The 26,610-nt window shown below is 31.0% G+C and overlaps 2 protein-coding genes across 2 annotated transcripts in view; both read left to right on the top strand.

Annotated features, from left to right (window-relative positions):
• The first annotated feature begins 829 nt into the window (after window positions 1–829).
• On the top strand, window positions 830–17,765 carry LOC125064552 (U4/U6 small nuclear ribonucleoprotein Prp31). Its single transcript, XM_047671657.1, has 9 exons — window positions 830–1,138; window positions 1,235–1,370; window positions 1,696–1,900; window positions 2,353–2,495; window positions 2,591–2,775; window positions 2,850–2,990; window positions 3,254–3,403; window positions 9,028–9,255; window positions 17,486–17,765. Exons 1-9 carry the CDS (start codon window positions 938–940, stop codon window positions 17,594–17,596), a joined length of 1,500 nt encoding a protein of 499 aa, XP_047527613.1. The 5' UTR covers window positions 830–937; the 3' UTR covers window positions 17,597–17,765.
• Window positions 17,766–21,299: 3,534 nt separating this feature from the next.
• Window positions 21,300–26,610, top strand: part of LOC125065003 (cerebellar degeneration-related protein 2) — a 90,166-nt gene continuing 84,855 nt past the window's right edge. The window contains exon 1 of the mRNA XM_047672385.1: window positions 21,300–21,666. Coding sequence (XP_047528341.1) covers window positions 21,591–21,666 — 76 coding nt within the window. The 5' untranslated portion in view covers window positions 21,300–21,590. The remainder of the gene's footprint in view (window positions 21,667–26,610) is intronic.

The raw sequence follows: 26,610 nt of genomic DNA, 5'->3' as shown, positions 1-26,610 counted from the left end.
TACACAAAACATATTGTAGGTACATAAATATATCTATTGTGTATCAAGTAAAATAAGATTAAATTACTATTTAAATTCTGTAAGAAGGGTGGCTAGTGGCTACAAATAATGTTTCAAATTTGATTTCACAGCTTTTTTATGGCAGTTTTGTCTTAAGGATAATTGCAAAAACGAAATGTCAATTAACATGATAATACGATAAAGTGTTATAAATCATTTTAATGTTTATTTTAATAATATTTGTATTTTTCAAACAATAAGACAAATAAATTATTTAATTATTTACAATGTCTTATTATTCTATAATGATAATTAGGTATTTTTTTACAGTGTAACTATAATACCATAACGATTTACGATTCAACATTTATTTCGAAATCTACTGAAGCTGTTCTTAGGTTCTGTTCTATCATTGCAGAATATAAATTGCAATTATAATTACCTAATATTTTTTAATCCTACCAATATATCATATTTTATTAAATAAAGCGTTTTAGCGTTTGTAACCTAATGTTAAAAGACAATAATGTATACGATCATATACATCGGCGTGCTATTCATATTATATGAGATTGAGAGAGATGAGATTATTATATAAGAAGTGTTTAATTAGTACTTCTGCTTTTGTTCTACTACACAGCATGTATATTTAATAAGTATGTGTATACTTGGAATTAAATAACGGTGTTTCTATTGCTAAGTAGTGATATTACAATTTGACTGTTTTACTTGGATGTATAGTTAGTACATTAGCCTTTTACGAAGGGAGTAAATTAGTCCGATAAAAAAATAAGGGATACATGTACATGACAGTTGACATTATTTTGATGTCACTCGACACTCATGTTAATATTAACAAATATTTAATCATAATTCGGAGCAAGAAAAATAAACTCTTAAAACAATAAAATCAAGGATTACATCTGTATAGATAAAAATGTCTTTAGCAGACGAATTGTTGGCAGATTTAGAGGAAAATGATGACGGAGATCTAGAAGCTATATATGAAAACCAGATAAGTAATAGTGATTCTCATGAATTTACTGCACCTTTTCCAGTTATACCAAAAGAAGAAGAAATCAAAAATGTATCTATCAGGGAGTTGGCTAAGCTCAGAGATTCAGAACGCTTAAAAAGGGTAAGTAAACTACTATTTGTACCTATTTATATGTTTTAGTGGAACGATTTATAATGAGCAAAAATGAACTATGTAAATTAAACTTCTATAATATAGGTTATAACTGAAATCGAGCAAAACGTTGGTAATGATAGAAAGAAAATTGAAGTGACTGGATTGATGGAATCAGATCCTGAATATCAGTTGATTGTTGAAGCTAATAACATAGCTGTTGAAATTGATGGAGAAATAGGTAAGATGAAAAAGCTTAACTTAATATTTTATATATTTGAGTAGAATTTGTATGATTTATTAATGTCAAAACAGCCTTATTTACTTTAACTATTAGGTTACTAAAACATTTATTCAGATATTATTGAAATTTGAGATTTATAATGCAGTAGCCCTTTCAAACCTGAATGTCATTCTATGTAAATACCCTTATAAAATTTGCAAGTAAGTGTAATCTTGTATGTACATTAGTTTTGTATGTATAGTTGTTTTGTTTTATAAACAAAATAACTTACCAAAAATGAGCTTAAAATTACAGAATAACTAAGAAACATTTAATTTTTCAGCTATTATTCACAGATTTGTTCGTGATAAATACCAAAAAAGGTTCCCAGAACTGGAGTCGTTGATAATAACACCATTGGAATATATACGCACTGTGAAAGAACTGGGCAATGATTTGGATAGAGCTAAGAATAATGAAACACTGCAAAGTTTTTTAACTCAAGCTACTATTATGATTGTGTCTGTCACCGCATCTACAACACAGGGGTATGTAATTAAAATTCCTTATAGAAAACTACTCTTCGCCATGGGTTTTGCCCACGTTTACAGGGTTGATAATGAAGTATTACGCATTAAAAAGTAGCTTATTTCACCTTGGGGTTCAAGCTTGCTTTGTACCAAAAATCATCAAATTTGGTTCTGTCGTTTGATATCCATGATGGCCATGAAAGAGCAACCGACAGACAGAGTTATTTTCACATTTATAATATTAGTACACATCATCATATTGTCACATCATGACCATGCAATAATAAATTCTATGTAGAATTCATAGAGGTGGATTTACTTTTTTATAAAATGAGAATTAAAAATGCTTATAAGAAGTCTATATTTATTTTACGAATAATATTAGCTCTCGTCTTTTTTAGTGAGCCTATTTACTGTTTATTCGTTATAACCATTTACATTTTGTTTAATTATGATTTTTTTTAAAATAGAAAACTCCTGTCGGACAATGAACTGCACGAGATCTTCGAAGCATGTGACATGGCGTCAGAATTGAACAACTTCAAATCTAATATTTACGAATATGTCGAGAGCAGAATGACATTTATAGCTCCAAATATAACAGCAATTGTGGGTAAGTGCAATATTATATAAAACAAAGTATATCATTCCATGTCGTATTCCTAGATGATCGATTTTCATATGATGTTGTTTTGTACATATTTATAGGTGCATCAACTGCAGCGAAGATCCTTGGTGTGGCGGGTGGTCTTTCAAAACTATCAAAGATGCCAGCATGCAATGTGTTACCTCTGGGACAGCAGAAGAAGACACTCTCAGGATTCTCTCAAGCAGCATCACTGCCTCATACTGGATTTTTATATTTCTCACAAATCGTACAGGATACATCTCCGGTATGTATATTTACGTTAGAATGTAAACTGTTCCTTTTCACTTATCAATGTGTTTATAAATTATTATTCCATAGGAATTGCGATACAAAGCTGCCAAGCTCGTATCAACTAAACTGACATTGGCCGCCCGGGTTGACGCGTGTCACGAAAGTGCAGACGGAAGTATAGGACGATATCTTCGAGAGGGCATTGAGAAGAAATTAGACAAACTGCAGGTAAATTATATGTATATTGTTAAGACATTAATAATTTGATACAAATGAGATGATAAAGATATAATTGAATTGACTTTAAGAAAGTCCTCTGGATATCGTATATACTAAAAGATAAATAAATTATTGCTTCGTTCTAGTTTAAAGGGTGAGTGAGCTAGTGTAATTACAGGTATACGGAAACAGCATTTTAGCTGACAGCGCCATATTGGCTGTGTAACAAAAATAAAAAATGACATTAAATGTATGTCTGCTCGACTGTTCAGGAGCCGCCGCCAGTGAAGTTCGTGAAGCCTTTGCCGAAGCCGATCGAGCAGAGTCGCAAGAAGCGCGGCGGGAAGCGCGTGCGCAAGATGAAGGAGCGCTACGCCATGACGGAGTTCCGGAAAAATGCCAACCGACTCAACTTCGCAGACGTGAGTGTACAGTCGCTCGTTCATTTGTTACACTATAGAGTTTGCGTCTTGTAACTTTGCTCCGCTCGTAAACCAGGCGTTTGCAAGAAAAAATGATAGCGTAAAATATTTAAGTTTACAAATTTATTTATATCGATAATCAATACAATTTAAACTTTTGCCTATAAAGTGGTATACTTGTCTGATCTCTGTCTGTTTGATCTGAATCCGTGATTTCGAGATCGAAATCGGAATCCTCATTTACAGACTCGATTTCGGAATCCGGATTGTCCACGATAAGCAAATTTACCCACAAATGTCCTGCTGATCTGCAATATTTTTCCTCTTGATGGAGAAGCTTATAAGCTTATTTCAAAGCGTACCTCCACTACGAACAGATTAATATTTGATTAGTATGTGACAGAAAGCAACTCAGAATAAAATACAGATTCCTCAAGATTTTTTTAGAAAAAATATACAAATGTATTAGAAGTCAGCTGTGCATGATTAAAATACAAGTATACGGTTAATTAGACTATCTCGTTTCTAGCAAACAAAATTAATTACTCAATCACAAGATTAATTAATCTAAAACAATAATATCGATCAACTGGGCATTTACTGTCTCTTGTTTGTATTGAGTAAACGAAAGCAAGCATCATGAGAGAGAAAGATACATGTATATTCGCGGTGCCATGTTTTAGTCGTAATATCCGATTATCCCGTAATCAATGCTCCTATCGTATAAGGCAAAGTTACTGGTAGGAATATAACAATTAGTAAAAATTATTACAATTGCCTATATCTCATTACCGTTGATAAGTATTTTGTATGGTATAGGTTGGCGGACGCGCAAATGGGCCACGTGATGGTAAGTGGTCACCACCGCCCATAGACAATGGTGCTGTCAGAAATATTAATTATTCATTACATCGCCAATGCACAACCAACCTTGGGGACTAAGGTGTTATGTCCCTCGTGCCTGTAGTTACACTGGCTCAGTCATCCTTCAAACCGGAACACAATAATACTGAGAATTGCTGTTTGGCGGTAGAATATCTGATCAATGGTTGATACCTCTGGGTGGGCTTGGACAAAGTCCTACTACAAAAAGATAATATTAATTCCAAAAAAAAGCCCTTTTAACCAATATTTGACAGTACGTCAGAAGACTATGTTAGAATAGGGTCTATGGCGGAGGACTCTGTAGTTATAATCATCGTATAATAATTAGTAGTTAAACATGTCAATAACTGATCAGTGATAATGATACAGTTACACGATGCGAACTTGGTGTCTGTGTAATAACGACAAAGACGGGAAAGTACTCGAGATTTCGGCTCCACGTACAACCCACTCATCAATTTATTTAAAAATATTATAAATACATTGTCTTTATATAAAAAATAAAACATATAGAAAATAAAACATTGAATGAACAAGAAAAAATAGAAAATATGTACAATAGTAGGGTAAGAGTGAGCTACAGATTAAAGTATTCATATACTGAATATTCACATGTGAATGTTTATACACATAACTCACTTAGAGTAGTGTGTGTGTGTATGTGAATCGTCAATGTAAGGAATGTCATTTTCCAATGCTGATGTTTATCATAAGAGACAATTTATAATCAAGACAATTTTCTTCCACCACTGTCTTGTTGCAATTACAACAGGCGTACGACGAAATAGAGTTAAAATGACGTCACGCATTAATCAAATATTTTTCCATCCATAAAAGTCGGTGTAAAATACTAACATAACTTATAAACAAAAAAATAAAGTTTTCTAACTATAAATCGGTGCTGCATCTCATTGTCCATTAGTCTCAAACATTACAAGATGGCTTACTTATCCTAATTACTACAATCGTCCCGCAATCAAATCCGTTTTTTATATAATAATATGTAATTTCTCGATACCATTCATAAATTTTTTGTTATCCATTAGTTTTTATGAATACTCGTATATAAATATTAGGATAGCTTACAATTACAGAATAAAAATGAAAGTATCATAAAAACGCCTTTTTTGGATTTCTCTTCATAGTAATGAAATGGTAAAATTTTAACATTAAGAACACAGATTAAAAAGGTAAACAGCTGCATAGTATAAATTATAATTAACCCAAATATAGTCATGGACATATTTGGAAGACCGTAAAAATTTACGAATTACTTTAAAAACAGTTTCATTCGCATTTATTATGGAATTGATAAGGTTGGATTATTAATATTAACTCAGTTGAATAAATAAAAACTATGATAATGGAATGAATTATAGTTTGGGTTTAAATAATTAGTTTCTTATAAAAAACAAGTGTTTCATTTACAATGAGATTTTTTTAACTTCTATGGTGTAAACTAAAATATTAAAAGAAAATTAGTATAGTTATAATATTTAAATAAATTTAACATTTTGTTTAATAAACATACGAACATCTAACTAAACACTTAACATATAAAATCCTTTTTAGTAGTTAAATTTTCTTCGTAATTTTGAGTCGACTACCGTTAATTAACTTTGAAATAATTTACTTCGCCTACAAGACTAAGGCTTAACAGTAATCGTTTTTAGCTAGAATCATAGCGTTCAAGGTAATTATTGCGTTTCCATCGAACAATATAAATTATACGTGCATAGAATTAGGTCTTGGTAATGAAAATACCATTACACTTAGGTGAAAGCTAATTTAAATTGAATTATAATTGCGAATAATGGACAGATATATAAAGCTACTTTCACACTAGTGACAAAAAACGGTGATTTATGGAAACGTGTCTTAATTCTGTGATATTTTGAAATGAGAACTAAAATATATTAGGTCTCGTACTCGTAAATATAACGATTTCATTTTTCCATTGTGCGGTAATAAGCGACGCCAAAGAAAAAACAAATGACTTTTTTCAAAACACAAATGTACCAGCTAAATGATTTATAAATTCATGTGGAATTCTTAACCAGAGAGGAGATATTTCAGATCAAAGTAGTACGACGAAACGTTTATTTCATATGTACCTAATATATACAGGGTTATTGGTAATTCGACTTATTCCCGTTAGGAGGTAATAGGGGTGACTATTTGCAATAATTTTAACCCCCATATGCATAATGCAAAAGTTAACCATTTTTGAGTTATCACGTTTTTTAGTGTTTTTCAAAATAAGTCAAAAATGCAACTTCAAAAATGTATTTAAAAAAAAGTAAAAAACGTGATCGCCATCGTCACATAGCGATCTGTTCCAGGCAACCAACGGTATAGGCTAGGATAGCCCATAGAATATGAGGTGGGTAGTGCTGTAATAATGAATAAAAATAAAGTAACATTTAAATATTTAGTTAAGAACTTCAGTTCAACTCAATTCAACGCGTGATTTTTATAAGATTCGATTAAGATTTTTCATATCAAGTGCTATGTACTTACTGTAAAAATCTGCCAACTAAGTTTCCCGCAAATAAATAGGAAAGACGTGTTGACTCTTTTTTATTTTTGTTGTTTTTTTAACCGTATTTAGCGCTAAATTTTTGCTTCTTCATTTCACTGTTCTTGACTCGAAATGTTTACGAAATGTACTTCACATTCGCTATGTTGGTACCACTATAAATATTTTTTAAATGTTTAGCCGATTTAATTATATCACAGTATCACTATAATACAAAAATGTCTAGACATAGAAAACTTAATTATTACGACCACAAAATCAGGGTACAATTAGTTAATAGTAAAAACAAAGTATTACATACGGTAATTGAATAAACATTATACCTCTCATAAAGATTTTGCTCTAAATTCCAGAGGAATCGAACGTACATAATGAGATAGTTCTAATAGCTGATTAAGTAACACGCTATATACTGTAAGCTATAATAAATATTCATTTCGAGTAGAGCCAAGATGTTCAAGTGTATAGAAAACGTCGCTCGTAACTGAGGATTGTTCGTTCGTTGCCAAACACTTCTGAGATTTACAAGAGCTGATTCTGCAATTGCTTTTCAAGTAATTGTCGGGAAAATTTCTCGAGACTTCATCTGCTGTTTTGTACTGGAGGAAATCGGCGGTTAATGTTCCTTTAATCCAGAATCAGGCCATTTGGCGCAGTAATCTTAAACATTTCCTTTAACCATAAGTTTAATTTATATCAAATCTCATTAACCGTGCCCCTATTCTCTTCATCTGACTTCCTCGATTCGTGGCGGTGTGGTAACGCACAAAGTTGCTTCAATAGTTTGAATAAATTAACTTTATAAGTCACAATTACTACTCGTCGTAACAACTACACAACTTACAATACATAAGACACGTAATCTTAATTCAAGTAATTTATTAGTTAGTACAATCGTAAGCACGAGAACAATATTGCCAACGTTAACAAACCAACATGCAAATAACATTTATCATTACGATTACGGTAATTATTACCGATATTTGCCGTTTCAAGTGGCTGGTTATAAATGTGACGTCACGGTTGGCAGGTCGCGGCAGATGAGAAGAATTTCAAATAGTGTTTTTTCGCATACTTCAAATAGACCGGAACTCGAACTGGTGAAGCACGGACGTTCGACGGCCCGTTGGCTCGCGTGCACCAATTGCATGTTGATACGAACATGTGCGGCTTTTGCGTTTGCAAGAAAATCTGTTTTTTTTTTTTATTTAGTTAATTGGTATAGATCACATAAAATTAAATGCAGTTTATGATTATATTTATGAAACTATTTCATCTCAACTCAAAATTATTTTACTATAAAATCACCCGTCTGGGATAACAACTTCATGTTTAATATCTTTTAGAGTCATAAATTTATAATTGCTATATATAATGAGTTATAAATCAATTATAATTGAAAGACTAAAGCTTATTAAGTAACTTAATGAGCTGCTAATAGGTATGTAATTACGCGTCAGATGGAATTAGTGTTGAGACGATATCATCATTTATCTTCAATGTACGCGAAGAAACGTTATTTACAAATACACACACACCTACATATTTCTAAAAAACATATTTATCTGAAAATCTTGAAATTCAATTCTGCGGTCCAAAAGTTGAAGCCATTATTAACAGTGTTAAGTTACATTTCGTTAACAAATCAAGAACAATCCAATGAAAAAAAAATTAGCCATAATCCTAAAATTTAGAGCTGTCTGGTAATAAAAATCGACGAAAATAAAAAAAAAGTCAACACGTCTTTGGCGATGTGATTGCTCGAAATAAAGAAAAAAAAGATACAGTTTTGACAACTTTTTTGTGAAATATTGCAAGCATTAAAACTTCCAAAAGTACCTGTGTATAAGGAAAATGTTTAGAACGCCTTCGTCTTATGAAAATTGGGTTAATCGTGACCTGGTTGACGATACTATTCAATCGTATTTATGCATTGCTATTTATATCATAAACGAATAGATATAGCGGTAATCAATCAATTTAAATTTAAGTACATCCGCAGTATGGACTCATAATTTTTCACTTCAATTTATACTCATTATAGCAATAATTAAGTATTTTTGTTAGTCGTTTACATGATACTGCTTATTTTTGCTGTATGTTCGTTTAGTGTGTAATTTTATTATTTCAATAGTAACTTTGAACATGATAAGTATGGGTTAATTACGTACAATATTAATCAAAGCAATAATTTCCACAGATCGAAGACGACGCCTACCAAGAAGACTTGGGCTACACGCGCGGTACGATCGGCAAATCGGGGACCGGACGCGTTCGTCTACCGCAGATCGATGAGAAGACCAAAGTTCGAATCAGTAAAACATTGCAGAAAAACCTCCAAAAGCAGAACCAGCAATATGGCGGAGCCACGAGTATACGGAGACAGGTTTCTGGTACCGCGTCCTCGGTCGCCTTCACGCCTTTGCAGGTCAGTAACTTGACGCTTCTAGCCTTTAAATCGACGATGCTCCGAACCGTGACATGACTTTGTTATTACTTTGACTTTACTGGAACTATAATATTGAGTTTTTTATAAATCTAGTTGAGATATTTCTAAGAGTAGACGTAATGACACTATTAAAGATCAATGAAGCGATGAAGATTGTCTTTAAATCGCCTTAATTGACTTTTAATATATAAAGCTAAGATCGAAATGATAGTGAGGAATCTTCCCTAATATTATAGATGTGAAAGTGAATTTGTTTATTTGTTTAGTCTTTTGCTACTAGACCGATCGTCATGATTGTGTATAGGATACCTAACACATTTTTTAATATCGCTAAAACGCGTTAAGCGGCTCCCCCACGACGACGGCCGCCACGGGATCGCTTTCGCATGCTACTGTGACGGGTACCTAAAACCTACTTAGGCTAACTTCTAATTTACATCACCAATTAACTGTATAATTCTATAAAGAGTACGAGCGAGGACAATAGCCCAGGGGATAGTTTTAAACCTGATACTTTCACATTGCTATGTGGTCCGTATACCGTTAAGCAATTGATGTTGTGATTGAGATTAAAGCCTTTATGACCTTTAAGGGAGAAATTAAACTGATATATATCAGAGCAATTCTGTAATCACAAACCGCTTGTAGGAAATCAGCACGATACGATAATAAAGTAGTTTGATAGCATCGTTTAGTGGTTATAACAGCGTAAAATATTCGATCCGCAGATTGAACTATCGATCGAGTCAAATACGGCAATATCGATAGGTTAACTGTTACTAACTGCTTTTCGACGTCATGCTACGCGGTGTAGTGGAGAAGACTTTAAAAAAAAAAATAGATGACATTATCTAATTAATTATTATGACTTATGTTCTTCAAGAAACGATTTATTTATTTATGGTCACATCCTTTTTTTAAATATAGAAGCATTAAACTTTTTTGTTGAAAAGAAATACCCGTGAGTTGAGAAGAACCGACGAAAGTGACTCAGCATGTCTTTTATTTTCCTTTTCTATATTTATATCAATTATTTCAAAACGCCTGGAGGCGTTCGTTTCATTCCGAAGGTCTGCAATCGACTACCTATTATTTATTATTTATAGAAATGCAAGATTTAAATTTAAGAAGCTGTGTTATGTTGTATACATATAATCTTGTAAACGTTAAAACAAATAAATGTTACGATAGAATCACGAGTATAAAAATGTATTTTGTACTATAATATAGATATAAAACAAATCCGATCTGTTCCCCCAAAGTAGTGAAGCCATTGCTCCAAACTCTGCTTAACCTGTCTTCTCATGTCAGATTGCTATCGTACCGAATTATGAGAGGAGATTGGACCCGTGTGTATAACACAAACCTTTGTGCTCAAAGGTATCTACTACACTAAATGCTAGTTTCCGTTCGGAATAGCCGTCGCGACGGCACGACGTGTCGTGGCAAAAATCAGAGTAGAACATCGAAATGTAATTAGTTTATCATAGTAATAACTCAAGACCTATTTTTAAATTGCTCAAATGTACGACCAACATTATTGATCATTAAAACGCCATTAAACACGTATGTAAGGGTTATAAAAACGACGTAAAAGCGAGTCTTCTCTTAAATAACTACTCAGTTTAGAAATTTCAAGCCTTAATTAGTATCATAATAAAAAAAGTTTACATCGTGAGAAAAATGTTTGCTAGTGTTAAAAGATTATAACTCTATAGTCATTTTAAGCTAATTACCGCATCTTGTACGTAAATATATCAATGAATATAAGTCTAAAAAGTACATTACATAAACACTTCAACAATTGTTAGAATCTATGCCATTGTACGCGGTTAGCGAGTTCCATTGTGATCGTAACATAATAATGGGGACATTATCTCACGCATTCTTAATATGCACACTCGACTATGTGTTTTATACAGAAAATAATCGCGCCATCTTCTTGGCATGTGTGCATTTTTTTGTTCGTAATAACGATCGAACAATTATAGTGTCACAAGAAACTAATGAGTTGTGTAAAAAGTGTTTTAAATCCAGCACGACTTTACACGATTATCTCTTGTTTTTTTTTTTTTTTAAATGTAATTATATATTTTTAATAAAAACGAAACTTATGAAATGCTTTCTTTTAAATACTTAATTAGAGTTACCATATGAAAGCGAAATTTAGATTTTAATTATTCGTAATAAATGCATAAATAACTCAAAACATTCTTAATGTAACTAGCTTCAAATTTAAGTTAATGTTTTTTGGTAATATCTTAGTATAAACTATTATTAATAATGGCGGATGTTACTTTCGTAATAAGTGTCAAAACCACTTTTTTTTTAAATATTTGTTGTTTGTATTTCTGTCTATGTTTACATCGCGCTGTAATTGATATATTAATATATTTTAATATAATTGATATATTTTAATGAAATTACAAGTGAAAGCTTACGTCAAGAGCCGATTTTTACCGATAAATAAAGAAAGAGCGTGTAAAATGACCTGTTACTAAGGAATTATCTGTTTACATTATTAACAGATGCTAAATTTAAAAAAAATCTCTTCCTTAACGTTCCCTGTAAGATATCGCTGTCTTATAGTTATAGATGAGGTCGCGTAAATCATCCTTGTCAGTATTTCATATTTATTTTCAATGAGGTACAATCAAGAATTGTAGAAGAAATAATAATCAATTGAGAGCTGTGATGAATCAAACCCGGGTCAAGCACCACTGAATTAATGTTCTTAATTTCGTGTTTATAATTCGAACAGCGTTCAGCGGTGAACGAAAACATAGTGAGGAAAACTGTAAGTGGTGGTTGCGAATCTGCCACTTTCTCACGAGAGAGAGGAGGACTTGCCCAGCAATTACATTAATATTTATTAATTGATTTATTAATATCAAAAAAACTTAAGCTTTGATTCAAATAAGTGGTTCTATAGAACCGCTGATAATAAATGCACAGGAGAGTGAAAGAGATTAGAATATGTCAATCTTGACCGAATATAGGTCAAAATTGGGCAAACATTGACAAATGTAAAGGACTGTAAACGCCAGTCGATTCTGTTAATTCAATGTTGTCAGGTCAACGTAAATAAAATAATTGTTTCTAAGCAAGCTTAATACGTCAATTTATTTTAAATGTGTGTTTGTTAACGTCTGCATTAAGAAACTAATGTCGAATTTACAAAAATTAACAACACTTGGAATATTTTAATATTATCGTACATTTTATCATACTAATTGCGTTAATGAGTTAAATTTATAAACATCGCTTTCACAGTGTAATTTAGTGGAAAGTAAATAGAAGATTTATTCTGGAAACAGAAAAAGTTATTAAAAAAATATTCTGGACCTACTTATTTGGTTGAAATTAAAAAAAACCTTAATAACTTTTTTGATGGCCTAACTCTAAATTTAAACCTTGTGATATCTTTTTATTTAGTCACTAGAGATGACTTAAAGTGTTAGTAGATCAGTTTGGCATTTAAGTTTGTTCGTTGTATTAATATAATACGATTAATTGTGTCGTTAAAATTTAGGGGAAATCCGGGATAGTGTTTTATGTCAATATGAGTTAAATAACTATCTACAATATTAATTTTAAATAAAACGTTAACTGCACTTGAAATTATTTGTAACTTTATTTCTTATGAAAACAAGTAACGGTTTCCGTAAATATTGCAACTTGAAATTCAATTTACCTACTTAAATATATATTATATAATTATATATTTTGTATTACTTCAGAACCTAGTAAATTAAACATACATTGTAGTAGTCATTGTTAGTTAATTTGACGAAGAGTCATTATTTTTTAACAATTGTTAATATAATCCTTGGGCATATTAATTGTACGGTATCTTATCTCTACCAACTTGGAGTATATGGTAAGTTCCAGCTGTTAAATGCCATACCTTTAGCATTGCATCTTGACCTATATTCACAGAAGTTAATCAAAATTTTGTCAATCTTGACTTTCAACGCAAAAATACTGAGGTGTGAATTTGTTCCAATAAATGTTTTGTTGTGATCATTTTTATTGCTTCCTTTTAATTTGTTACTCTACTTCGAGTAATCTTTGGCTCGAAGTGAATCTGGTACTGTCATTGTCCAAAACCAAAGACTCGATCGGTCAGTGTAGAGTTGTATGTGAAAAACTTAAACACCCAGAAGATAGTCGAATAACTGTCTCATTTTTTACGAATAATTTTGTAAGCTTTCATTTCTAATTAAATTTATATATTTCTTTTAATTTTTATTTTGCAGTAATAAAAAATAAAAGGCGCATCGCTATCTGTACATTTTCGGGCGCCATCATACATATTTTGAATAAATATTTGTACTCCTATCGTTAAACATTTTAGCAACGTATATTTAAATTCAAAAATCGAATACTGCATTACATTCCGTGCCTCCGTCGTGTTCGAATAAAATATCCCAATCACAGTATACGTTTTCTACCGTTTGTTCGAAATGAAGAAATTTATAGACCATAAAACATAACGATGCTTTCTTCAATATGATGGTCTGTATCGTTAATATTATGCACTGGAGCAAATGTAATATTTTAAGTTCATTAGGAAAGTAGAAACCAACTTACCCTCGGTTTATTTTTAGGTTATTCGCATTTACTTTAACCATAATGGAGTGATCATTTACAAGTTGCATGTAAGTGAGCGAGAAAATAGCCTATTTGTATTTCAGACGATCTGTTTAGTACTTTCACCGTTTAGGTTTCGCTGTTGGTATTTGTGTTAGGGAAATGACGCCCTTTAGTATATCGCTGACATACTATCAAATGTTGCTACGAGTTTTATGTAAATTTACCTCCGGAGGTGCACTGCTTGCTCGGTTATGATCGCTTCGAACAATTGTAACTGTTGAATATATTTATTTTCAACGTCTCTTCAATTTCTTATTTGATTATGCTATTTTTGTATGAAAATTTAAATATTTAAGTTATTTAAATTACCTACAAGATTAAAAAATGCTTTGTTTCTTTTTTGAATATTTTAATCTACATTTAATTTTAATTATCATTAATTAACCTTAACAAATATTTCGTTTTTATTGAAATTATTTAAACAATCAATTGTATATTAAACTGCGTTTAAATGAATAACAATTTTAATGAAGGCTAACAATGTTTGTAATCTTGTATAAACCTTTTACGACTTGTATCTCTTTAATAATACTCGGCTCGCAGTTCCTCATACCTGCGGTTTTCAATACAATTGTGTTAAATCTTACAATTCTGAAGTGTTAACGACCTAAGAAAACAGGGTGCTATTACAACGTGCATACTTAGCCTGAGCCTCGTTACACGGGTTACGCTGGATGTAATGTCTGATAGCATTGCAAATGTTGGTCATATTGGAAATGATTTGGTCCAAGATTTTTGACGAATATGCATTTTCAAACTGGCAGATAAAACAATTCCTTCCGCGTCTTGTTAATGATAATTAATGAATTATACATAGTTTGTCGCAAATCTTAAACTAGTTTGTCTTTTAATATGGAATTAAATTATCCTACGCGTTGATCGTTAACTCAACAAGTTTCCCATTGTTGTTTCGTGATGCAATTCTCTGATTGATATTTTTGTATAATGTGATATGATACGCGTTGAATATGTATTATTGGCCAACCTTTGGGCCATGTACGACTTGTTGGGCTTCATCACCGTTAGAAGATAGCAATCATTTAAGATTATGCGCTTGCAACGTTGTGGAATATGCGGTCCTTGGTAATGTTTATGACCTTAGACGAACTAAAATGCTCATACCATTGAGATATTAAACTAGGTTTTGTTTATTTCTAGTCGCCTAATGTGCAATTGAAATGTACGTAGCCTGTAATTTTTTTTATTTTGTATACATCTGTTTTTCTCTCACAAAGCTAGGAGTTAATTAAAAAATGTACTATTTATTAATTTAAAAGCAAATAAAAAGACGTACCTATGTCCTACTCGAGTATAGGTGGACTACCTACGTAGAAAAATAATTTCGAAACCATTAAGCACTTTTGGTATTGTTAAGTAACAAAACACAGACTCATAAATGTTCATAGATTTAACATTAGAGATATACCGTAATATATTGTAGATGCATTTCTATGTTTTTACGCTTTACCCACTGTAACGTATACTAGTATATACTAGAAAATATTCTCATTTAAATTAAAATACCGCAAGTTATTTTGCTCGGTAGAATCCACATTCCGTCTCGATCACGTTGAACATAAGAAACTCAGACAAATATGACACGAGAGGATTCAAAGTTAATTTTTAAAGCTTATTTGAATTGGAGAAGTTCATTTGAACTTCACAGCAAATGGTTTATTAAATAGAACGTGGTATTCATATACTACCATATAAAATAGAGGTGTTCATTAATAACGATAAATTAATGGGGTCAACGAATTCTCGAGTAAAAACTGAGTCTTGACAATGAATGGGAGAGCGTCCTCAGACTACGTGGAGTGACGACATAAGTAAAATGGCTGGAGGCGGTTTGAGAATTATAGACGAATTAAGTAACCTAGGAGGGGACGAATAAGGGCTGATGATAAAATACACATCATTTGATATTTTTAAACTACGCAATTCATTTTAATGCGGTTTCATGAGTGATTCTTGAAGGTTTATATTTATACATGCATTATTATAGTAGAAAAATGCAAAAATTTTTAACTATCCTAGTTGGAAAAATGAGTTTTCTTTTCATGTTTCTTATTCAATCTAAATGTTGTAAATAGATCGCTATTGTACCCGTCTGAAGCCGGAACGAGTAGCTAGTTTGAAATAAAGTCATGTTTCCTTCATTTGTAGGTATAGAATACCGACACGACCATTCAGTTACTCGTCATAACACTTTTAATGTTGAATGTTACATCAAAACATTTGAAATAAGTATAGGTAACATGATATCAATTCAATAAATAAATAAAACATAAAATATCTCTATAAATATTTAAACTATTCATTGATTTTTATAAATTATGTAATGATTAAAATATTTGAAGACTATCATCGGGCTTCCAGTTTTATTAACCTTATTTTTCTCCGATTTGAATTACAAATATGAATATATCGAGATCAAATGTGAATCAGATATAATTGACGGATTAAATGCTAATTAATATTAGTGGAAATATAATATTAGTGTAGTTTTATTACTGAGAAGATTTGTTTAAACATTATCACGATAGTGATTTAATTTCATTAATATTTTAGAAAATTTTGCTAAATATATTACTTCGGTTAAAGTTAATACTAATCTCTTTTGTGTGTATAATTGTGTATAATTTTTCATCAAAAATAAAAAGACGCGATTTTTATTATTAAATTTCGTGTAGAAAAATATCGCATGAGGCTTTTTTTAAGTTTGAACAATATACGCTATAACAGTGACAGGCGCAACGTCTAATCATCCACAAGGTAGCAACGCGTCGCACTTTTACGAATAAATGAAAAGTCATCGTGAGCAATTGCCTTACTTATCTACTTGTGTATGACGGAGCTGAAACATCGCCTCAAGTAATCACAGATCTGAATGATAATAGTTTGAAATGGTTAGAGAACGTAAATGAAGCTACGTCTATTGCTATCAAATTGTATCAAATTCGTTTGTCGTTTAGCTTTTTCTCGTGTCTAAACCGCAATCATCATTCTACTACAAAATCGGATCGATTCGTACTTTTTGTTTTCAAATGACTGACCTTAATGGTGACTATGTTCTAAATTGACTATTTGATAGAGTTATAAAGTTCCTATAAACTTTCATAGCTTTGTATCTCGCTAAAATGTTGAATAAACATTGTTGTATTGTATATAAATGTATTCACTTGGTGGTAGACCACTTTGTGAAGCCTGTCTGATAAGGTACCACCCACTCATTATACATTCTACCGCCAAACAACAATACTTAGTGTTGTTGTGTTCCGGTTAAAAGAGTGAACGAGCCAGTAACATCTTTGTGCTCAAGGTTAATATTTCTTACAATATGAATGTCTATGGTTGAAATGGCGGTGGTTTTAACAGATCCTTGTTCAGAATATTACATGGAAAAATGACTTAAACATGAATTGTGAATTATAAATATCAAAGGTCAAACACAAAATATTAAATATGGAACCATTACGTTTCCTTATTGATTATGTTCAGACATAAAATATCTGGCTCGAAGGACCACGTTTTAATTTTTTTATTGTTTCAGGGCCTCGAAATCGTCAACCCACAAGCAGCTGAAACGCGAATCAATGAAGCAAATGCTAAGTACTTCTCTAATACATCTGGTTTCTTATCAGTGGGAAAGGAAACGACATAACTACATTCCACGACGAAAGTCACCCAAAAATGTCTCGTAAGTTAGCAACGCGAAAAGAATTCAGCGTACTATTGCGTCACTGCTTAAGTGAATAATGAAAATGCAATGTTACGGTCATAGCCCCTTGTGATTGTGTGTTTTGTGAATGAAATAAAAACTTTTAATAGATTTTGTGTTGTTTATTTTAATTTACCTATTTAGCTTATAACTAATGCTTTTATTGAGTTGCGTGAAGCGAATCCGGTTACATTGTACGGTAGTTGACAAGAATAAGCAGGCTTCGACTTCAAAAGTAAAATCAATATGATATAACAAGATAAGGTTATAAACTTCAGAATATTTTTTTAAGACTTCTTTTTGTCTTAACAGTATTTTATATTGTATATAATTTAATATTATTGTTTCGTCAATTGAATCAAACAGCGAACATGTAATTAAATAAAAATACTTTTAAGATTTTATGATAAGGACTAAAATTTACCCGTTCCTTTATCAACTAAATTACTATATAAATAAAAAAAAAATGTATACTATAACATTCAGGAACAGGTTCTCATATTACTCCATAACAAAGAAATAAACGCGTTTTAAGCTACACAATATTTTTTGAACGATTATTTCCACTTTACACAATAAACCCACAATTAATGTAATAATTATATCATTATTATATGTTTTAACTTGTATATGAATATTTAATACAATATTACATTACAGAAATTATATGATAGGTATTAAATATTAAACGTGGTTTACGGTAGTCGTTAATAATTTATACATATTTTCGTATACCATGCATCCATAGATTTTCCCCACTTTCTCTTAAATATTTCCGAAGTGCCACATTCAGTGAAATTCTGAGAAATGATAACAATTCGTGTGCTATCAAAGTAAAAAAAAAAATAAAAAAAAATTTTTGTTCAATTTTGCTGAACAAAACGAAAATGGATATTATCGTGAAAGCCAAATGGTAAATATTCTGATTGGAGATTTTCAAGGCCATTTATACTTGAACTTATTGTATTTGGAATTGGGCTATTGTATAGTTTAATTTTTCGTATATAATTTAGCGATTAGCTTTTTATTTTGTTTAGTGTTTCGACCGATTTTCTATCTGTCGCAGCAGCAAGCTAATTACGTGGCAGATGTAACAATTTTAAAGAGTGGTGGGGGAAATTATTCTATAAAATGGGATATCACAGTTTTACGGCTGAAATTTATTAACCAAATCCAAAATCTATAGATTTAAGATAGAAAACTTCACGTAGATCGGTATTAAAACAACCAATCGTCGGATTTACAGATTTTTTTCTAATAATATACATGCCTTAGAATGTCAAATAAACTATTTCGGGCGTCTATATCATGTCAGTCGGTTTTCGGACATCTTATCTGGAATTGGGAGGACTTGACAAAGTCCGTAATGAATATACAAGAGGTAGAAGGTAAAACGAAACGCATCATTTAAAGAAAGACATTATATATTATTTTAAAAGTGCGATGAAAGATTTTTATTTCCAACTTAGAAGAGAATTAAATCCTAAATCACAATAAGAACACTATAATTTGGTACATCATAAGTAAACACAACACAAGATAATTTTGACGATAATAAGCTTTTCTGATGCCTGAGAACTTTGTTGATCATATAAACATTAGTTCACACGATCTTTAAACCAAACGTCTGATGAAGATATTATTATAATTACTTTTTTGTGCCTTCAAATGAAGGCATAAGAGATAAACAAGTAATAATTACAGAACGAATTACTGTCTCGTAAATGACTGGAGTTAACTTTGCTGCATTCTAAATTTGTTCGTATTAACATTCTTTTGAAGTTTATTATCTAACGAAGTCAAAAAAGTTTTTAAATTGACCTATCAAAGAGGTTTGAAAGGTTTTCAAACCTCTTTGATAGGTCAATATCATTTGCCCTTATCCTATTTATTTCAACGCGACGTTGATGTTTTATAACCTGTGAGTCCCACTTATTGTATCGTCATCCAAATTAGATAATATACCTCCCAATCAAATCGATTTATTATGTTACGTTGTAAGACATTAGTTATAGTTGTGACAAGAATTTTTATGACATAAAATTGTTCTCGTTCCAATGTATGATGCAGTAAACTGTTAAACAACATATTGATTAAAGTCGCAAACATACCTTAACGAGAAACACGAGCTAGCATGCCCTATTTACCACGTGAGTTGTTGCTATTACCACCAAGATAATTTAGTTGTCTGAAATAATATATTAAATACACAAGTAAGATCTTAGTATATTGATTTATAATTCTTTTAAATGGTAACATTTAAAAAAATATATGTATGATTATTTCAGATGAGTACTTAAAAATAGTCGATTAATAATATCAAGAACATCATATTTTTTAGTATAACTTTGTATAGTTATTATAAAATGTCAATAAAATAAAACTATTTAAAGGAACGAATCACACCACATGCACAATCTAATAATTTCTTAGTGTAATGGTTTTGTACCATTACACTAAGAAATAAAAACTTATTTAAAAAAACTTTACATGTCTTTTTTTGTATAATAGTTTTTTTTGCATAGTAAATATATTTTTAAAATTCAAACTGTCATTTATTTCACAAAATTTATAAAAAAAGCGAGATAAGATTTTAAGTTATGCCTTTTCGTAATAGCTGTATTTAAGTGTTGGTATTGCGTTGCATTACGTTGAACATGGTTAACTATCTGTGTTACTATAGTTCAAGGACGGCGCGCCGCGTTAACTTTTAAAAAACCAAATAAAACATAAAACAACAATTATAATATGATGATTTAACTTTCACAACTTTTACCGTCATTGCATAATACGGGTGCAAATAATTTTCAGTTCAGTCGTTAGTAAATATTTGTAAACCACGAGTACAGATAAAATGTGTAAAAGGTTTTTAATTTAATGAGTAAATATCGCGTTCACTTACCGCTTTCTGCTTTGGCAACGTTAAAGCAACGACTTCGCAATTAATGCCATGCTTTATGCGAAATAAAATTGAGTAAGCATTTACATAGACCGCATATTCTGACGTACGATGAGCGCACATACATTTCTATTCAACGTATTTCTTTCGCTTCCTTTTCTCTTGGAATAATATGAATATAGATTTTCATTATAAAGAAATAAAGATTAAGTTCTGCTCTATGATTATGGAAGTAGTAAGTCCAGCCCAAGTTTCTTCGGTTTCATGATATGCTGTTATCAGTTTAACAGTCAGTAGTGATATTAAAAAAAAAAATCGTTATTATGTCATTAAAACAGCTCGCGTTCCTGTCGTTAAAAACTTATTCACTTGTTTTAAACAAAAATATTATATGATAACTTAAACACAAATAAATATATTTATTGCTATGGCAAAGGAATGATTAAATAATTTTATGGTTAGATTTCATTTCGAATTTGCGTGGGTAAAGTGTATAAGGTCGCCTAAAGACGGTCACTTTTAATGGCCGTTCCACCTATTTGGAATTATTAAACAAGGTTAAAGTTTAAAAAAATTATTGTAAATAAATTAATTTAGTCGACTGCGCGGAAACACGTAGCAGATGCGGTCACATTACGCGATATGTTGATAAGACACTTCCAAAGAAAATAACGTTAACGGTTCATTGAAAACGAAAGAGGTAAAGAACGCGCAGTGAGTGAATGCTTCGCTGAGAGTCCGAGGAACAGGTTTGCGGCGACACATCCCGAGTGGCCCGCGAGGTTGCCGCGCAGTGCTCCGCCGGCCGCTAATGTGTGTGCGCGCGCACATACGGAGGCTTTAGAGCGCGACCGCCGCGAACTTGTTTTATCACCTGCGGCTCTTATGACAACATATGATTTAATCATTTTTCAGTGATTAAAAAACAGCAGTCTTAAGTATATTTCGCAAGGATTTTCGCAAAATCGCATAGTGCTAAGTGCTTGTGTAAAAATAGCATGTTTCTTGTGGACTTGTAATAGATTTGAAGCCATAGCCATGGCGAGTTTTGAGGACCTTTCCTACGACTGGTCAACGCTTTGTCAGGAGTGTCCCGAATGTTGGACAGCATCAGGTCAGTGAATTATTTACATTAAGCGATTGTAATTGTTAGATGTGCATTACGTTTCGAAGCAACGTTTTCTAAAATTAGTAACAGTTAATTTAAATTTTAGCAAGTTTCTTTTAGCAACTACCCACAAATTCATCGCACACCTTTCATATTTAATTGGATGTTTCGAGATCATCTTTTTATGGCTTTCACATAAATCAAGACAATTCACATTTATGAAATTAAGTGTTATAAAAATAAAATAAATGCGGTATCCCGTAACCGTTGTACGGATACTGTATGTACGGAGTTCGTTTATTGTAAAAATATATAAATCATAGAAAATAATTAAAATTTAACATTTTCAAATAGTGGTTCTTTTTTCAGTCCATTTACATTTTTTATTTCTTAGTTGAGTGCTTAGAAATTATTTTATAATTGTTAAAAATAATAAGTTATTTAATGTTTACATAAATTATTAAAATAATTAATTTTCTTGATTTTTAATTGTAAGTATTTAAACGAAGCAATACAACTATACATTATTTAATTTTGTCAAAACGATAACACAAATATATGTAGCGTAAGCGTAATATTTGTAGCGTTAATGTTACCCTCGCAGATTATTTTCAAAGTGTAATTTCTTGTTAACAAGACGCGTTGAAATTCAGCAACTTTCTTTGAAAAGAAATTGTATGTTATAACAAATGGAGTTACGTGTATGGTCAGTTGTTTTGCAACGGAACTCAATTTGTGCCTTTGTCGTCCGTTTGCTTTAATCATTTGACGGTATCCACGGTCACGCTTTCATCCACCCATCCGACGCCTCGCAGCTTACGGACCAACTCTTATGAATTTAGCAGTTTTGTAGCAATTACAGATTCATGATCATATATCGTGGATAATTAACATTTCTACTTCATTCTATTGTTGTATATTTCTAAGTGAGATTTCTAAGAGAAAATTATTTATTTAAAAGTATGCATCTCTTGTTTATTTAAATAGTTTAAAATTTCTTCCAATTTGAATTTTATGGACGCTGTTTAATATTTATTACTATGTGTCTTGTACTAAATTAATGTTGAAATAATTGAATGAACGTTCGTTTACCGCTAATGTTACCAATTTTATATCGAGAGTACCTATGACATAATATGTTTAAAAATGACTTTTAATAGTTCGAACTAAGCAAAAATAGAACCAACAGTTATGGATTACATTAAATTTTATTAATAATAAAAACGAGTGTAAAGCAATATCATGAGAGATAAACCAAGAAAAGATTTAGTTAAGTTGCTAATACTTATGTAATAATACTAGCGTGCTGTTAAAAAATCCTTATTTTTATTTCCAAATTCTGATATTGTTTATATTTATAAAAACCAAATAACTTAAAACAAATTGGGATCCATAATATATATAATAATATATAAATGTTCTTACCTGCGACGAATGCAAGACGCTACCCGCCTAATACCCATTGAAATTCCGTTGAAGTGTTTTATTTTTAAAATAAAATTTAACTTTTTTAATTTATCCAATATAAAAGAAAATAACCATCTAAAAAGGTTGCACTGCTTGTCACGCACATTAGGTAGAACTTTATTTACTAAACAAATAAATTTAAAAAAAAAAATGGTGTGATGTGATGAAGGTATGCAGTACACATCCTGCGAAAACGTGCATATCTTCAAGTAGTAAACATCCCATTACAGGCAAAGATATCCTCTTCATTTAAGGAGAAGACATATGACAGTATATATATCATCCGACCAAGCAGGTTTACGTCGTTTCACTTCACCACGTAGCACGAGATGATTATAAATTATAATGTAGATACACTAATTACATAAAAAAGGCAGTTCATAAAAAGCATCTGGTGTATGGCGATCGCATGGATATGAATCCGCGATTCTTGATTAAAATTGATGTGTACTATCCACTGAGCTATTTCGGCTTTAATAAATCAAACGCAACGTTTTATTATAATTAATTATCTTAAAATTTGTCAAGCTCAGAATTAAATTAACCACCAATATATTACCCGTTACACCTGTTGCTGATGATTACATGTTGTGGTTAGTTAATATATGTTAAATTATAGAAAATCGGAAGTAGTATTCTTGTATATAAAATAAAAAATGATGTAACCTTAATTTGACTTTAGATTGACCTCGAATTTTTACCTTATTTGGTAATATTTTGAATCAACAAAACCCAGCTATCTTTGTTCTGCGTATAGGTACTGTGTTAGATATATGTATATATATTTTTTTTCTTTTTTAAGTTTTAATTTATTCTATCAAAATATTTCTTGGCTATAAACATTTGCGCCCTTAGCGTCTAAATACAATTGTATTTTTTCGATAATTTTAGTATGAAAACATTCAAAAATATTTCCTTAAAGTGTCCATGTACTACATTTGATTTGAAAACTTTTTTACGCTAAGTGAGTTTTATTTTACTAAAACATAAAAAAATATATAAAAATGTTAAGACACAATAATCTTATTACTAGATATACTCGTAATTAATCCAAACGTAATTATACTTATCCTTCAAATCACCACCATAGGAGATTATTGAGTTAAAGGTCGATGGAACGTAATAAAATTACCTTACAATAGTAATTAATACACGAACGGAAGCTTATTCAATTTATTCAACACTAGTGACGTGCCCTGGCTACGCCGTGACGCAATTTATTAACAAAAAAATGATATGACATAAAAAATATATATACTCAAAAGCACTAAGGATAATGTAATTTTCTACAAGTGATTTTTTTTAATAGGTTCCTATATAATTCCGGAGATCCCCATCAAACAAAAACCTAATTTTACCTCAATATGATTATTAGGATAAATTGAACGAAATTGTACTTTTTACACAATAGTTACACTTTCCTTCTCACCTAAGGGCACAATTAAAGTATAATTCGAAGTAATAGTTCGTTATAAATTTTATAATTGATTTAATTTATTCTAAACGCAATTGGCTCAATTTTATTATTAATTGTTAACTAACAATTTTCTCACGAAACAGTATAATTTATTCGTTATTGAATCGGACGGTGATGGTTTTGTAATCTTTGCCTTTTATAGTACCAAAATGATTGTTCGTTATAAAAATAAATATAAAGATTTCGAACTAACAAGTGTGTAATAGTGTAAATGTTACCGTTCATCAATTAACACATGCCGTGGAATATTTACAGTGATGTCATTTGACTTTACAGAACTTATCCAAATAAGTTAAGTATTTCGTACAAAGAGCCATATTTACAGACCTTATATTATAGTTTATCATTTATAATATTTTTCCATTTATAAAGGTAAAAACATTTTTTTATATTATTTATACGAACTTAGAACTAAATTTGCCAATTGAACTCTTCAATATTGATTATGTATTGGCATGGACATTGACACGAATCCACGATATAAATTAAGATATAAATATAAAATATAATTGTCTGGCAATAATCATAGTGAAAGTTTAATTAGAATTAATATATACCGCAGTTTTATGGCATTTGCGTTAGCCTCAAATAGAAATAAAAAAACATTTGGCTAATGATATTTATCGAACGATAAGATTTAAATAAAAGTAGAACAATTATGTTTAGTGTTGGAATGAAACACACGACCGAATCCAGAAACGTCAATCAAATCAATCACTCATTTGGGCACAACTTACCTTTGAGCCTCACCTAAATGTTGATAGAACTCTCAATCGTTAAAGCACTGATTGTCTCTTAATTTTTTGTTTATGGTACTGTCCGTTAAACTGTCCGTTTAATGATAATATTATTTTACGTCGTTTTACGCGGAGCATTCTAGATGCAATTCTAATTTATAACTTGACTTTTATTACTTTTAACTCGCCACTATCACGTCGTTAATGCTCCGCTTTTGGCAAAGATGATCTCTTCTGTTAAGAATATTTGAAGCTATTTTCACCACGCTTAAGTGACGCTTTGTATATATACGTGATAACTAATTGATACTGGTCCAGAATTGAACTCACTATTTTTGTTCCAGATCATTTTGTTTTAACCATTTTCTAAGTTTGTACAGCGCGTGTCACGATTAAAAAAAACACAACGGCATTGGATCTTAATGTTGGAATCGTGTTTTTAATAAAAAACATATCCGATTTTCAAACTTCGGTCTGCTACTGATAATTTTTGACAGATATATCCAATAATATTTTAGTTGCCTAAGCAAGGGTTTGCACCCACGATATCTACAGCCTTATAAGGTAACCATTAGTCCAACGGCAGTCATAATAATGAAACTATCAATAGGTAATCGTTTTCAATAATTAAACGGATTAGGAAAATAGGACGACTTTTAATTTCTTTGTTTATTTAAAATCTTTCATTGCAGTTGGGTAAATATTCAACGTATTCTCATTCATTGAGTTTGAAAAGGTTCTGAGTGTCGCATGAATAACAAAAAGGCTTGACACGGCCAAACAACCGTTAGAATGTGGTTGTAGCCGAATTCTCGACTCGTAGGCGCACTTAAGTTTTCTGCCATTAAGGCCACCCAAATAATTCTAACCTACACTAGTACATGTATGAAACAACGATGTCCATTTGTTTTATTTCGATTTGTTAACATTCATTCATTACTTGATAGCTAAAACAGATACAATTATAAAATCTACTCTTTATGTTAAATAATGGTTTGATAATAATATAAGAAAAATTTGAACAATTGAAAATAAAAAGGGATACAATTCTTCACTTCCTTATCATACGTCATTTTTAATATTTTTAATAACATGACCATAAAACAAATATTTGCATTTGTTGTGTTTTGGTTTTCTTTTTATGGATACAAAAAAAATCTAGGTAATACGGTCGAGATTAACATTATTTCACTGGCATACCTAAATATTTTCAATTGTTAAGGAAACAGAAGTCTAGGTAAAGATAAGCCTTAAGGAAGGTGATAAGAA

The sequence above is a fragment of the Vanessa atalanta genome, chromosome 6, assembly GCF_905147765.1.
Source record: "Vanessa atalanta chromosome 6, ilVanAtal1.2, whole genome shotgun sequence".
NCBI classification, from domain to species: Eukaryota; Metazoa; Arthropoda; class Insecta; order Lepidoptera; family Nymphalidae; genus Vanessa; species Vanessa atalanta.
Note: the sequence above shows the minus strand (reverse complement) of the source record. Positions and strands in the feature narration are given on the sequence as shown.